This window comes from Hoplias malabaricus, chromosome 13, assembly GCF_029633855.1.
Source record: "Hoplias malabaricus isolate fHopMal1 chromosome 13, fHopMal1.hap1, whole genome shotgun sequence".
NCBI classification, from domain to species: Eukaryota; Metazoa; Chordata; class Actinopteri; order Characiformes; family Erythrinidae; genus Hoplias; species Hoplias malabaricus.
The window spans coordinates 3274452-3291031 of record NC_089812.1 but is presented as its reverse complement, the minus strand read 5'-3'; the positions used below and the strand labels follow the sequence as shown (position 1 = coordinate 3291031).

Below are 16580 nucleotides of genomic sequence, written 5' to 3'. Positions count from 1 at the left end.
GGGTTGTGGGTTTGAGCCACAACGCAGTTGTCTGTCTGTAATGAGTTTGATGTGTTCGACCTGTGTCTGCGTGGGTTTCCTCCCACAGTCCAAAAACACATGTTGGTAGGTGAGATTGGCTACTTGATTTACACATAGTTGAATGTTTGTGTGCATTTTTTCACATCATAGTAACTTAATAAATAGGATACACATTCATAATACGTATGTAGGCTGCTATTGTGCACAAAATTGTTCTTTTCCTACAAACCTCTCAAAGTTACATAGTGGAGTTTCTGTAGATAGAGGGAGAAAAACAGAGCAGACATTGTCGTTTGCAGGCCCCAGAACTAAGTTGTCCTTTTGCAGTCCTAAGAAGGCAGAATGTACCAAGTGCTTTGTGGCTCATAGGGCCAAACTGAAAACACACTTTCTCAGATTTCTTTGTGTCTTTCCGTTTACGGTTTCCCCTGCATAAATACATAAGTCACATGTTCTTCCTTCACAAGTGTGCAATTCACAGTCCAAAATTATGTTGAAAGTATGGAATTTGAAGGTCTTCTGTGGAATCAGACCAGATGGGCTAGCTCTTGCTCCCTTTGCGATTTAGTGTGCTTTGGCTGTCTCCAGTTCGCATTCCAGAAACACTACACGACCTGCCATTTTGGAGATGCTCTGACCAAAACATTTGGGCCATCACAGTTTAGCCCTTGTCTAAGTGGCTCAGAGCCTTACACTTTCCCATACTTTATGTTCAGTGTAATTGGTGGCACCTTAGGCATCAAAGTTCATGGGCAACCACTGCTCACTGATGCACAAGGGGAGCGAGTGATGGCTATCCTCTCTATACTAATCCTATACAAGATTCTGAAAAAATATATTCTGGCTTAGATACAGGTCCTTCACACATCAGTGAGCTTTAGATGTACATGATCCTACCATCACGTTTGGTAGGTATTAAGAACTGTTATTCTGGAGACTCTCTGACAAAAATATGATGATTGCCTCTTGTTAAAGTCACTCAGATCTTTACACTGCACCATTTTTCATGCTGCACACACAACAGCTTGAAGAACTGTTCACTTGCTGCCTTTTACGTCTCTCCCCTTATATCATTCATTATAATGAGGCAAGGTCAGTGGTTTTAATCTTGTCACTATTCAGTTTATTCAAACCCTAGCTGTGATTTTTTTGTAAAATGAAATAACACAGAACATACACCCAATTAATTTCTACGAATTATATTATGTATTATTTTACACGGTTCTAGAATGAATCCTAACAATTCTCCATTCTCGATTTGTAGAAGAGAATGTAATGTACCTTTAGGAACAATAATGTACCTGCACCATACTTTTTTTTTTTTTTTTTTTTTTTTTTTTTTTTTTGAGAGTCTAGACTTAGACCTGAGGCATTTTTATTCATTCATTCATTATCTGTAACCCTTATCCAGTTCAGGGTTGTGGTGGGTCCAGATCCTACCTGGAATCATTGGACGCAAGGCGGGAATAAACCCTGGAGGGGGCACCAGTCCTTCACAGGGCAACATACACACTCACACATACAGACACTTTTGAGTCACCAATCCACCTACCAACGTGTGTTTTTGGACTGTGGGAGGAAACCGGAACACCCGGAGGAAACCCACGCAGACACAGGGAGAACACACCACACTCCTCACAGACAGTCACCCGGAGGAAACCCACGCAGACACAGGGCGAACACACCACACTCCTCACAGACAGTCACCCGGAGGAAACCCACGCAGACACAGGGAGAACACACCACACTCCTCACAGACAGTCACCCGGAGGAAACCCACGCAGACACAGGGCGAACACACCACACTCCTCACAGACAGTCACCCGGAGGAAACCCACGCAGACACAGGGAGAACACACCACACTCCTCACAGACAGTCACCCGGAGGAAACCCACGCAGACACAGGGAGAACACACCACACTCCTCACAGACAGTCACCCGGAGGAAACCCACACAGACACAGGGAGAACACACCACACTCCTCACAGACAGTCACCCGGAGGAAACCCACGCAGACACAGGGAGAACACACCACACTCCTCACAGACAGTCAACCAGAGTGGGAATTGAACCCACAACCTCCAGGTCCCTGGAGCTGTGTGACTGCGACACTATCTGCTGCGCCACTGTGCGCCCTTGAGGCATTTTTACCTGTGCCCAAATATGAAGAAAGAGTGGAAAGCTAGATTATAAAGAGAGCAATTACTGACAATTTTTCAAGTAAAGAAAACACTTTCTGGGCACTGAAAAGCTAACTGCTGGTTCTAAAAAATGTAAAGTAGTTGAGACTATTACATAGAAACTGAAACTATTACATATTACTGAAATTTCGAACTACATTCCATCTGTTTCTCTGGATTAATAGCCTGCTTTCACCCTTTTCTTCAGTGGTCAGGATTGAAATGATAAAGCACAGTGTTTATAAATTACAACAGCACTGCGGTAGAATCAACTCATACTAGAGCAACACACACTATCATGCCCCAGTAATAACGCTATCATGACAGTGTGGAGAATGATCTACCACCCAAAAAATACTGGTTTTGTGGTGCTCCTGTTGATGACCTCACCATTTAAGGACAGCGTGAAAGCCAGCAGAGAAACATGTGGACTGTCGAATATAGAAACTAGGATGTCATTTTTATCTTATGGTTTATTGGTGCAGAAACCAGTACTGCACAATCTATATCAATAAAAAAATACTATACTCTACACTGTGTAAACAATTAAGGGACACCACCCACATAAATAAATGTTTGGTTTGCAGTTGACTACTGACTCAGTTCCATAGAAAGCTGTTAATATTCTTGAAAATCCATCACCATATTTTCATCTTTCAGTCTCTTCATGTCCAACTCTTTAGAGTCTTATCTGCAGTCTGAGGAGTAAATGGATGTGGTAGGGCTATATTTCAAGACAGACAAAAGATAGAAGGGGCCTTATGCAGATTAACTGCTACTCGGTGCTTGAAGAAAGAGCAGGAACATTTTTGGAGACTAGAAGGGCTCTCCCTGGAGGATGCCATAGCAACAGAATAGAAGGGACTCAGCTCCTGTGCACTGCACAATGTTAGCAAAGATTCTCCTCTTGCCCTTAACTGCATGGTATTTAAGTAGGAAATTAAATAAACCAGGAAGTACTGAAGTGAATCCCTCATCTTATTGAATGACAACAGAAATTGGGACAGTAAATGTTGTATTAATATTGCGTTAAATGAAAACAAGTTGCAGGTATAAACATTAAAACTAATTTATTTGTAATTCATTTAGGGAATAATTAGATGACTCATTCTTGTTTTCAATGCAGTTTACAACATTTTTCTGTAAATGTGGTTTGTATAAACAATATGGGAACAGACATAGGAAAGAAAACTCTTTGCCATGAAAATAGAAAATTAAAAACAACAACCGAGGCTTAGAGAAAGTAACAGGGACAGGGGTACTAAAACTAAGGAACACCTGAGAGAGTCATGAGGTATGAGGGAGGGGGCGTGGCTACATGATCACCAGGGCAATACACATTTGTTTGTGTGGAACACCAACAAAACAGAAGCTCATGGCGAAAGATACCAAAGGAAACATATAAAGTACACAGAGAACATGACAAACACGGAAGGGTGGGCCTAAAACCTTGCAGCACATGATTAAAACAAAGTGATAGTCAGTGATTAAACATCAATCAGCATTGGCCAAGTTATAATGTTTATGTTTCTAATAAAACACACTGTCCCCATTATGCATTGCATCCATAATTCCACACATTAATTCTAGTGAAAGGACCGTGGGAAGATGGCAAACATTGCCTCAACAAAGCTTCTCTCACACACTCTACAGAAACTCCAGAGTATCAGGTCTGGAGCTGTCCCGGATTACTCCTTTTACACATGCAGTGTTCAGTGAGAGATATTCTGTGTCATGCAATCTTTCGCAGTAGGAATTGTGCTGTGTGCTTTAGGCATGGTGCAGCCTGTGCAGGAAATCTGAATATTAGCAGCTGTGTCACCACATGCCTCGACTCTCCCGGAGCCTCCACTAGGGGGCTATTGGGATAATGTCCGGGATTAAGGTCGCGGCAGTGTGTATTTACATATTCAGCTCCTCAGGCTAAATGGCGGAATATTACAGGTTTACCGTGCATGTGTGAAAGGGGCTTAAGTGTTGACATTTTGGATATTTTTCCTCGTTCCACCAACAGAAAATAGGTTGACCACTGTTTTAGACAGTCCTTGCCTCACAGAATTCAAACCAGTAGAGTTCAAAATAGTTTGCATCCTTGAGTGAAATAAATACAGAAGAAACATTGTAAAGTTGTTACTCACACAGAAACTTTATATGACTTGCATAATAGCACTGAATTGGTTAATATGATAAGCAGCACAAGTTTAGACATTTTTTTTAATTGTATGCAAGTACAACTTTGGAGTTTAAAATTCACAATAATTTATTTGCCATTCATTAGAGTTTTCAACCAGGGAAGGGAGCGAGACACTTTTTGAAGTACATAGCCACTTTTGCAATCCATATTTTGGGACTGGCTCACAATGCCGGTGAGGAAGAAGACATCTCGGTACAATGTGAGGACAGGGCTGCCAGGTCCAAAGGAACAGTCGGCCTTAGGACGCTGCATGGTACATGTCATTTTGTTCGTAACCTTTAAACAAAAGAAATTTACAATTAAAATCTATAAAATTGCAGTGTAATAAGCAAGACGTCTGGGTGTTGTCTCAGATCCAGCACTATAGATATGTAGTCTACTAGCCACGTTTAGTTCAGACAATGAATTCGCAGTGGGAAATGATTACAAACATACAATTTCCATTTCTATAATCAGGCAAAGGGAGTTTCGACCAATGGTGTATTCTCATTTATTGAAAACCAAATACAACTTTCAATTTAATTAGTAGACCCTTTAATTCTTTAATTATGAAATAACAAGTACTGAATACTGCACCAGATACAGTTAGAAATTTCAGTTTTCAATGATCCTGGTGTATTTTTTCAAGTCTGTATTATATTTAAATATTTTGTTAAAAGTACTGAACCACAATTTTGCATGAAATGACTAACACTATGTTGTACCAGTTTATTTCATACTGAATAAATGAATGAATCTACTAACCTGGCCAGGGTAGCGTTCCACACACGCTGGCAGTTTGTCGTAAGTCAGGTGATTTAACATTAGACTTCCTTGGAATTCTGATGAATTTTTCCAGCCGGTAACGATGCCCATGTATTCTCCTGACATTAACACACTGTCAGCAAAATCTCTTTCAGGCAGGCAGGCCGGAACTACAGCCTTCTTGAAGATTATCTTTTCCTTCAGCTCCAACACAGCAAGGTCATTATCGGGTTTGCCTTCCATGTAAAGTGGATGCACATGGACTTTCTGTACATAAACATTCTGCTCTTCGGGAACATATGACATTAACCTCTTGCCTGTGAAGCAAACGTATAAAATGAATAACGTCTTTAATGTTTTTATTTTTCACTACAATATATTAATGAAACACTATTACTTTAAAATGTCTTTCCACTGTTCAGTTATATGTTCCTTTCCTTAAAACGCAGATGCAGCCAGTAAACATCTCTTACCATAATATTTGAAATATACTTTTTTTATATATATATACTATGCATGTAATGCAAGGCATTATTTAAATTGTAAACAGACACTCACCTACAACCACTTGAAAATCACTGTACTTGCTGGTACACTGTGCTGTGGTCAGAACCAGGTTCTCTTTGAGGATGACACCGCTACAAAATCCATTGGATCCACTACTACGCAGCAAAGCCTTAATAACGATAGAACAATCACACAAACAAAGGGATAAAGGGTTCGCATGTCACTGTTTTCCAATTTGTTTGTTAACATATGATTTGTGTTTTGGGGATGTGTACCTGCCATGGGCACTCTTCAGCATTACAGTTCAGTCCTTGATATTCAGATCGTATGTTGTCGGATTGTCTTTTCTCCCACTGGCTCAAACTGCTCACCTTCCCACAAGGGAATGTTACTGAAAAAAATTAAAATGATTTTGCCCCTTTGACGTCGGAACACAGTGCAACCTACATACTGTTAAAATGTTAAGTTTATTTTTATAAAATAAAATAAAAGAATCCCTTAAAAGTTTATCATGCATCACATCAGTTTTAATAATTAATCATTCATTCATTCATTATCTGTAACCGCTTATCCAATTCAGGGTCGCGGTGGGTCCAGAGCGTACCTGGAATCATTGGGCGCAAGGCGGGAACACACCCTGGAGGGGGCGCCAGTCCTTCACAGGGCAACACACACACATTCACTCACACACTCACACTTACGGACACTTTTGATTCGCCAATCCACCTACCAACGTGTGTTTTTGGACTGTGGGAGGAAACCGGAGCACCCGGAGGAAACCCACGCAGACACAGGGAGAACACACTACACTCCTCACAGACAGTCACCCGGAGCGGGAATCGAACCCACAACCTCCAGGTTAATAATTAAACAAATTTATTTATTGAACCCAATAAGCACGATTCTCTGGTTTCAGGATATTTCAGCAGTGGTGGCAAGCTCACACTCACTCTTTCCGTGTGTGTGTGTTTGAAAAAGCAAGAGAAAGAGAGAGACATGGTCATTGAGAGTATCTCGTCTCTGATGTTTTTCCGCTGGTATCTTTTCACTCCAACACAGTTTCTGAAATTTAGCATGTGCTTTGTAAATATTGTTGAGATCTGACTCAGCTGGCCACCGTAGTTGGGCACCATCATGTCTCCAATTTCTGTATCCATCATTTCAAATTAAAAGCCCACTGCAGTAGCATCAGTAATTGAGCAGCTGCAAATGACACTGGTTTTAATTTGTTGAGTACTGTGTTTTACAGCCACAGAGTTTTTGTAAATTTTGTAAAAACCTGAAGGGAGAAGGCCTAAAATTTGCAAAAACACCCTAATATCAACAAAAATTTAATTAGTTTTTAATGTTTTGAAAGGTGGAACTCACCAGCAGGCACACATTTCTCTTTCTGTTGCAGCTTCCAGCCATGGGCACAGGAACATTCATATGATTGATAGCCAGGTTTACAAAACTGGCTACATCCTTTAGTCTTATCTATGATGCATACTGTCTGATCTGAGAAGATAGAAAAATATTGATCAGAAACAAATAAAACAGATAAAATAGGGAACTGTTTACAGTAACAGGATAAAAAAATAGCATCCAGTAGTTAAGATTGAAATTGTTTCCACTTGTGGCATATTCATCTACAGGCACTTCCTGACTCATACCTGTTTCACAGTGTACTCCTGAAAATCCTGCTTTGCATATACAGTCATAACCCCCAACACTGTCCGAGCACAGGGCTCCATTTTTACACGGCTGATTAGCGCACTGATCTCCGTCTATAAAACAGCACACAAAAACTCAAGGTTACTTACATTGTAGATACAAACTTTATAAACATCTGTTCGTCCACCTGGTCTTCCCATAAAAGGAGTTTCGAAACAGTTAAGACACTTTCTAAGAATGTAACATAAACTAAAAGCTGTAACGTGTAAAATTGCTTGAACTTTTATTTAACTGATAAATGTACAAAGACAACATTTTCATTTTTTTTCAATAACAAACTTAATTGTTAAAATGTAATTGTAAAAGCAATCAAATGTGATGCCTGTAACACACTCAGGCTCAGGGGCAATTTGGAAAAATATGGCCTTTAACACAATCCTTTGCTGCATCAAGAAATACACAAAGCAGAAACCAGGTGTTAATGTTGCGCAGACACTGTAGAGTTTTATAAGTTGTACAAGAAGGTCTGAAACACAGTGTAAATGTGTTCTGTGGTCATATGAGTACATGTTCCAAATTGTTTTGGGAAAAACGGATGCCTGATGTGTCAAAGGTGAAAACAAAAAAGGAAATCCCAAACATCCAGGCTGCTAGCGAAAGAAAAAAAAACAGGATCTGCGATGGCCTGTGTGGGCTACGAATATGTGAAAGCGATACTGATGCAGAGGCTTATATAAATATTTTGGAGAGACACAGGCTGCCACTCACATGACATCATTTCCAAGGAACCCCATGTCTGTTTCAGCAGGACAATGTTAGGCCACATTCTGCACGAGTTAACACAGCATGGCTTTGTAGATTTGTTTACAGCAGGAATGGGCAACACTTCCACATGCAAAACTGCAACAATTAATATCGTCTATTCCAAAAGGATTAAAATGAGTAATTACACAGAAAAAGTAACGTAACTCAGTGTTAAACCTGCCAGTCCCCTGTCTATATACGGGGGTTGGACAATGAAAGTGAAACACCTGGTTTTAGACCACAATAATTTATTAGTATGGTGTAGGACCTCCTTTTGCAGCCAATACAGCGTCAGTTCGTCTTGGGAATGACATACACAAGTCCTGCACAGTGGTCAGAGGGATTTGAAGCCATTCTTCTTGCAGGATAGTGGCCAGGTCACTACGTGATGCTGGTGGAGGAAAACGTTTCCTGACTCGCTCCTCCAAAACACCCCAAAGTGTCTCAATAATATTTATATCTGGTGACTGTGCAGGCCATGGGAGATGTTCAACTTCACTTTCATGTTCATCAAACCAGTCTTTCACCAGTCTCGCTGTGTGTATTGGTGCATTGTCGTCCTGATACACGGCACCGCCTTCAGGACACAGTGTTTGAACCATTGGATGCACATGGTCTTACTGGTGCAGTGTGGAGTTAATGAAGATTGTCCACCAGACTGCTCCAATTTAGCCCTGAAACCTCCCACACTACAATGACAGGTGTTTCACTTTCACTGTCCAACCCCTGTACTGAAATTACAGACTTCCTTTTTAATAAGAAAATGGTATCATTTGAATCTATCCATTTTGGAGTGTTACTAATAAATTTAAACACATTTCCACGATACACAAACCTGAAATCATTTCTACTTACCAATGTACACAGACCAGAAGATGTCCTGTTGAGAAGAGAAAGGGGGAAAATGTCTAGATTCAGTTTCATGTTTAGTTTTTTTTTTTTTTTTTTAGGTGGTGGGGGCTGATCAACTTAATTGTCTTTAATGTGATGCCTGCAACACAGAGTTGGGGCAGATGTATGTAATACCACCACATTAAACTACCACACAAACATTTTAAAGGCTTGGGAAATAAGGATAATTGTTGTTACAGTTTTGCAAGTGGGATTTTTGCCCATTCTATCATTCGCTGCCTGATTCTCCTCTTAATGATGTTGCTATAGGGATCTGCTACATACAGAATGAGGGCTAAAGATGTCTTGGGCACAAATACATCCCACACCATGACAAACACTGGCCTTTATGCCTTTTGCTCACAGTAAATTGTTTTAATGCAGTTCCACTTGAGGCCTCAATTCAGACACTTTCCGCTGTGGTTTGTGGTCTTACACTAAACAGGTTTCTCCAGATTCCTTGAATGTTTTTACAAAATTCTGTGTAGTAGAAGGTGAAAGACCTCAATTCTTTGCAATCTTGCATTGAGAAATATTCTTTTTTGAACTGTACGAGGAATTTTAATATTCTACAAACTATTAACTCTTATTTTACCCATTCCAACATTTCTTTAGTGTGTTTCAGGCATCACATTCAAATTTTTATATACTGGAAAAAAAAACAAAAACACAGTAATATCAGCCAAAATATTAACATCTTCTTTGTACTTAAGTAAGTTCTTAAAATATTCAAAATATATATTCAATATATATGAATAATTACAGAACTGAGACGTTTTATTTAAATGCAATCTCAGACACGTACCGTGCGATACGTGTCCTGAAACACCTCTCTTGCTTCTTCGTAGTTGCAGACCTCCTCTATACATTCCCTCTCAAGGCTGGCAGGAAGTTGAGTTTCCTCATTTCCTGAATTGGCTCTCTTCTGTCGGCTTATGACTTCACTGGCCTCCTTGTGGTCCAGGAACACTGGTGCTGACGGGCATGACAGGATGGATTTTTTTTTATAACATATTTAGAGTACAAAACCTTTTGTCATGTCACGGCTGGGAGGAGGCGGATGTACACGCAAGCTATGATTTATTACAAAGAGCAAAACAAAACTATAACAAAACAAACACAAGCAAACCAGAAAAAACTAAACAGAACAAGACAAGGACAGACAGGAAACAGCCGTAAACAGGGGTTAACTAAGAGACAAGGAAACACACATCCACACACACACACACACACACACACAAACACCTGAGACAGATAACAAGGCGGCAGGATTACAAAAGAGACACAGGTGGAGACACTGATGAGAGCACGGAGCTGAGGCGGAGACAAGGGACCAAAACAAATAGAGAGCTATGTGCTGATAGAGCACTTGGTAGGAAACATATAGAGCAAGGGCAAGGGCATGACAGGTCAATAATGTTTAAACATTGCTCTGCTTCCATATGTAAAAACATATTATGAAGACTATACAGATACAAAGCTTCCGTGACACAATATAAAAAATATTTTTAAGAACTCTATTTACTGTTCTTTTAACTAAATATATATTAAACTTAACTTTTCCTTATCAGAGATGCAAATGATAATCAGTGAAGTTTCAATGGAGAGTTGAACTTTTGAAAAAACAGGTGCAAATCATAATTTATGTTTATTTATTTAATTAAAAATGTAATTATCTGTACCTCTGCTGTTGTCCAGTCCCGCAGTTACAGAGCCTAGAAAGAAGGTGGTCAAAACCACTGTAACCAGGCAGTTCATCGTTGTGGAGTCCTGTTAGGTTCAAAGGTCATTAGAAGACAGCCGTATACCATGGCGATGACACTGTGATAATAATGTTGACAGTATTGACCCTGCTTATGTGTATAATCCCTGAGAGCAAGGAGACGGTGGATCACTGTTGTTCCACTGAGGGCAAAGTTGGAGGTCCACTAGTGTTTTAAACAGCATTTTCTGAGCGGACCGCTGCTGATTAAACAGAATTTTAGACAAAATTTTAGCACTTTTCCATTCACAGTCCAATTCACATTTTTTTTTCCTTCATTAAGTTCTTTTTGTTATTCTTTATAAATAACATTAGTAAGTAATTTTAATCAGCACAGTGTCAACCTTTTCAGCATTTAATCATTTTATATCAGTCTTACACTCATTATTATATCTCTCAGAGTTGTTGGTAATATCTGTATTAGTGTGTTTTCCAGAATAAAAGTCTCTGTGAATGTAAAATCAGTTTGAGGAGATTATAAATGAGTTATATCATGTACAGGACAGTAATCTGAGGACTAGCAGTGGTCTACAGTCAGTGCCAACCTTTGGACCGATATATACACTATCTCTTTATTTTGTTAATGAAAAAGTAAAGAATTGTACATTCAGCATCGACAACTGACAGAAATATTCATCTATTGTGGTTTACTCCGTTATAATGAACACTACTACGCCCTGAACCGTTGAATGCTAACCGTGGACAATATTTTACATAAATATCCTTCTGTCACAGGAGCAATATGTTAATCCCAAGCGCAATATTGTTAGTTGTAATATAACACTATCAAAAAGTGTACTGCCGTTGGCTTAGTAAATATTATTTACATTACGTCCTGACAAAATTATAATGACGTCTAAGAGCTAGAGTTGTAGCTAATATATTTCTTAAAATTGCATTACGAGATTTGGCGAAGTATTCACAACCGTCTGAAAAATATCTAGACGACATAATCTATCACAGGGCCTACAACATTATGTAAAATGTTTTTTTGGCGTGGTCCAGTTACCTTCCCTAAGCACTGAGGCGATGTGAGTTTCTCTCTAAAAGAATTCAGACTCTACTCACTCCGTTTTCCTGGTTTTGGTGTCGTTTGTAGAACGTTTTTCAAAATCGTCGATGCTTTTTCAGGTCGTGGCTATTCTAAAGCCTCTGTAAACATTGCGTTGTTCCCTTGTCACGGCAACGTTTTTGCTTCTCCAACACGCGAGGGCGCACTCGAGCTGTATACGAATCCTGCACAACATCCCGCTGAAGTGATGCTGGATAAAACACGAGGGGGGCATGCAGTGTTTAGTGGGAGATGTACAAACAGTTCCTTCGTATGATTTTCAGAATTAATGGCGTCACCGTCAGTTGCAGCCTCTCTAAACATTTACAGGATGTTGACCATGAACGTCACTGAAATGTGTATTTTCTGATTACTAACTAAATACAACTGGTATTACTGCTTAACAATACCATTGTGATGATTAAATGTGAACCAGACTGTTGGAAAGTATTATAACAACAACAACAACAACAACAATGCAGTGACCTGAAATGAAGTGTAAATGGACCTTAAGGAAAAGGAGATGTGACAATAGAATAATATATGAAACATAATATTCATCATAAGCGTAATACTAGTTAATCATGTTTTGTGTTGTATCTGCTGTAATTGTTGTTATTATTTTTTTTTGGTGCTGTAATAAATATGAAGATTATTTGCACAATATTTTTAACAATGAAACATAATGATTAACAATATTGAGAATAATTATAATCATTAGAATCATGTTATTATTATCATTATTAATGTTGAAGGTGGTCAGTAATGTGAATAAATACCTGCTGGTCGCCATGATGAAACTGCCCCTGACACTGGCTCACCCTCTGCTTATAAAGGGAATGAGTGAAATAAATTAGATGAGACGTTGTGGTTGCACATCTAACCATTCTGGACCAGATTAGGGCCTCTGCTGTCTGTCATGAATACAGCAAGCAACATTACTGTCACATGTGTCTGCACTGCGGTCTTATGTCGCTTGTGTGTTTACACTGTGTTCACCCAATCAGAGCCCTTGTTCACAGTAGCCCACACATGCTATCAGCAGCTCTCACATATGTGCATTCCTGTTGGACATTTCTTATGCTATTTTAATGTAATGTGAATGTTAAAGAAGCAGAATATAACCACAATTAATAAAACAATAGCAAAATCACACCTTTGTATTTAATGAAATTGTTCAAATTAACTATTTGTGTTTAGTGAATGTTCCCGTATGTGCAAGCCAAATATTTTCCGTGACTGGCAAACATTACTAGATATCGGTAAACTCAGGAAAAGCTCGGGAAAGATTTAGCATTCAGCCCCGCCCTGGGTGACTGTCTGTGATGAGTTCAGAGTGTTCTCTCTGTGTCTGCGTGGGTTTCCTCCGGGTGCTTCAGGTCCCTCCCACGGTCCAAGAACACATGTTGGTAGATGGATTGGTGACTCAAAAGTGTCTGTAGGTGTGAGTGTGTGTGAGTGTGTATCGCCCTTCAAAGAACTGGCGCCCCTTCCATGGTGTGTTCCTACCTTGCATCCAGTGATTCTGGGTAGGCTCCGGACCCACGGCTGCCCTGAACTGGATAAGGGTTACAGACAATGAATGAATGAACGTATTTTAGCAACTCTATAGCGCCACCCATGACTTAAATGCAATTTTTTATGCCTTACAAAGTTAGACATTTCAGTACATTTTACAAACTCATTAAACTTCTGTAAACTTTTGCAGTTATATTGCAATATGACTTGTGTGGCCAGTCGACTCAGTAGTGCTTCCTAAAAGTTTTAAAGGAATTTATGACTAGGTCTACATGTATGATTCTTTGTCCAGTGCTCACAAATGTTTGTAGAAACGTAGCTCTCACTTTGAAGGACATATTACCCTGCTGTCCTTATTAAAATACATGTATTTCTCAAGTTTTTTGACTTTTATTGGATTTCCTTGAAATTCACTGGAAATAAACATAACACACACGTCATGAGAAATGTTGAAAGAATAACAGATATCTCCAATAGGGATGTAATAGCTGGGAAATAAACAAAATGCAAAAGTCATCAAGGTCAGGACACAGTTTCTTAATAACTCAATGGGAACATTTTGGAATTCCTGCCTCCAAGACCGTTCATCGGATTCCCTTGATGTCTGGATGGATTAAACATTAAACAAATGTGATAAACTGCAAAGGAATAGTGTACATTTCAGATGAGGACATAACGGCAGGCAGTTGATTTGTTACAACACCATACCAAAGGAAGTGGATACGTCCTGGTAATGCTTAGTTAGTGAGGGGCTTATGGAGTCTAGAAAAACATGAAACATTACACGTGCATTTGTTCCATGATAACTTTTGAGCTGACACTGCAATCATCTAAGGTGTACCCCATGGTTTCCATAGCTCCTCCTAGGTTTTAAATGCACACTGAAAGCCTGGGAATCCCAGGAACATTTTTAAAGTTCAATAAAACTTGTGAAAATTGGTCAGCTCCAAAGTGTGAATGGTTACTAATGACTCCCTATATAAGGACATCTTTAACCAATCACAAACAGCCCCTGGGAACTGACTGGTTCCCTCAGGTTCCCTCTTAGCACCGTTGTGCAAGCTTCCACTTGGAAAAATGTTTAAAATCTTGAAAAAAAAATGGAACAATCCTTCAATCCTTCAGAAACACAAAGAAAGACCCATGCTTCACTGGTGCTCTTCACTGGTGCTGGTCTGAACTCTTATTACAAATGTGTCGACTTTTTAATGTTAAATCTGAGGCATCGTATGCCTTCAAAAGCATTCAGCAATCCTTTATTTTTACACATTCCTAACTTTCCATGCTCTGAAGCTAAATTCAGCTGCTTATTATTTTGTTTGAAACGTCTTGTTCCCCCTTAAATGTTGTAGTAGCTACAGTCACTAGAATGTAATTGCTTCACAATTTAAGGCAGAACAGGAAATTTACAGCTAACTGCTGAGACACTGGCAAACAAATAGCAAACAACAAACTCAAAGTTAACGTGAACATCAGGTGAACATCAGATGTAACATTCTCTATCTAGGTTTGCAGCCACAGCACCACTGAATCACAATATTTAATCTTTAGAAGCCCTTTATTTGACCAGCGTTTATAAAGGCACACTTGAAAACCATCTGTGAGTTACAAATACTACTTTTTTGGGAGCAAAATACTATCATTTTTCATTTTAACTACAAACTACTGCTGTGAAGATGAATTACTTTTCAGTGTTTTAATATTTAATGCGTAATAATGTTTTAAAAGTGTGTTAAACTTCATGAAATACTAGTGAATATATTTTAAAGTCTTACACTTTTAGGGCAGTTTTCATATGTCTACATTATTCAAGGCTCATTCCTCTAGAAAGGATTAAGGACTGTCTTTGTCAGCTTTGATGTAAAGTTTGTGTTTCTTTGCTTGGTTTCATTACCATCTTTTTTTTCTGACGGTTTGTTGTGTATTTAAACTCTCTATGCTCTCACCTGTTCTTCAGAAAAGGTCTTATACAAAGACAGACCTAGAGTTAAATTATATTAAATACTTCAGAATTAATGCACAATTAAGTTATTTAAAGGAATGTTTAAGATCAATAGTTAATGCTACACTGGTGTCACTAATCTGTTCAATTAATGGATTTCTTTTACCTACTGTTTCCATTGAGTTTTGACTGATTTACACAGCATTACGTATAAGCCACACGTTTCCTATCCACTGAATTATATGCCTCTTACTTAATCATTTTCTTCTTTTGTTGAAGAATGTTTCCAAATGGTTATGAAATTGCAAAGCAGTGGTGAATTATCAGTCATTAATTAGCATTATCAGTTTCATAAACTATGTAATAACTAATCACTGGGCCTCATTCATGACAACTCCATGAAAACATAAGCAAACTGAGTGTAATTTACTGCAAGTAAAACGGACCTCCTGAAAACCTTTCATCAGATTCATAAACACTGCATAAACACCAGATTTGTTTGTAGAATGTTATTGAAAACGTAATATTTGCAAATTGGGTGGGCGTGCACCTTCCTCTACTATTAACAGACTATTACCATAATCCACGCCCATGAATTTCAAATAACCACCGTATAAGGAAGACTTTGGACAGCAAAACCCTTCAAAATCTCTACAGAAAAGCAAAAGAAAACTACAGTTATGAGCAGAAGTAAACATTTTTTTGCCGTCTAAAGTCTGAGACACAGGAATGTGTAAAAGTTTTAGGCCCCGGAAGATAATGAGGTTTAAGAAGCTATTTGTCGGAGCAGTAAGAGTTTTATATAAAACTAATAACATTATTGCACTAAATAGTGATGTTCTGTTTATGAATCATTGGTTTAACCCTTTCCACAACTTAAATGAGGTTAATAAATACTGCATTATGTTAAATAAAGTATGCTTTATCATATCCATATGATCAAGGAGTATATCTGAAAATAAACTCTGGTCTTCACATTCACTCACAACACATCTATCATATGAAAATCCTTTTTATTTTACTGTATTTATTGTAATTTTACACAAGCACCACGCTTAATGAGAGAATACGTTATTTTCATTTAGAATATGAATTTTTTGTTAATGTCTACAAACATTTTGAGGAGTCTGGATATTTAAGAAAAATGTGTTTTATGAACAGTGTATGGGCAAATTCATTCCGCACACATTTCATCAACGAGGCCCATGCAGTGCATATTTGATCCTAGTGAGATATAAATTTATACAAAAATGATTTCACTTATTTTGTGGGCAATTAACACAAGATAAAAGAACAAAAGCATTGACTTAAA

At 38.6% G+C, this 16580-nt stretch overlaps 1 protein-coding gene across 1 annotated transcript; it reads right to left on the bottom strand.

The window, feature by feature from the left end:
- Window positions 1–3283: 3283 nt before the first annotated feature.
- Window positions 3284–11970, bottom strand: proza (protein Z, vitamin K-dependent plasma glycoprotein a). The gene is made up of 10 exons (XM_066642231.1): window positions 11826–11970; window positions 10678–10765; window positions 9801–9970; window positions 8960–8984; window positions 7300–7413; window positions 7016–7144; window positions 5923–6038; window positions 5699–5816; window positions 5141–5457; window positions 3284–4672 (listed from the first exon to the last, which is right to left on the bottom strand). Exons 2-10 carry the CDS (start codon window positions 10751–10753, stop codon window positions 4463–4465), a joined length of 1275 nt encoding a protein of 424 aa, XP_066498328.1. The 5' UTR covers window positions 10754–10765; window positions 11826–11970; the 3' UTR covers window positions 3284–4462.
- Between the last annotated feature and the right edge of the window lie 4610 nt (window positions 11971–16580).

What these genes read in the sequence shown, in the direction of transcription:
- proza (XM_066642231.1), bottom strand. Translation starts at nt 10,753, where the DNA reads ATGAACTGCCTGGTTACAGTGGTTTTGACCACCTTCTTTCTAGGCTCT. An exon ending in GGGACTGGACAACAGCAGAG is followed by an intron (nt 9,971 to 10,677) that starts GTACAGATAATT and finishes CATGCCCGTCAG; the next exon opens with CACCAGTGTTCCTGGACCAC. An exon ending in AGGAGTACACTGTGAAACAG is followed by an intron (nt 7,145 to 7,299) that starts GTATGAGTCAGG and finishes CTATCTTCTCAG; the next exon opens with ATCAGACAGTATGCATCATA.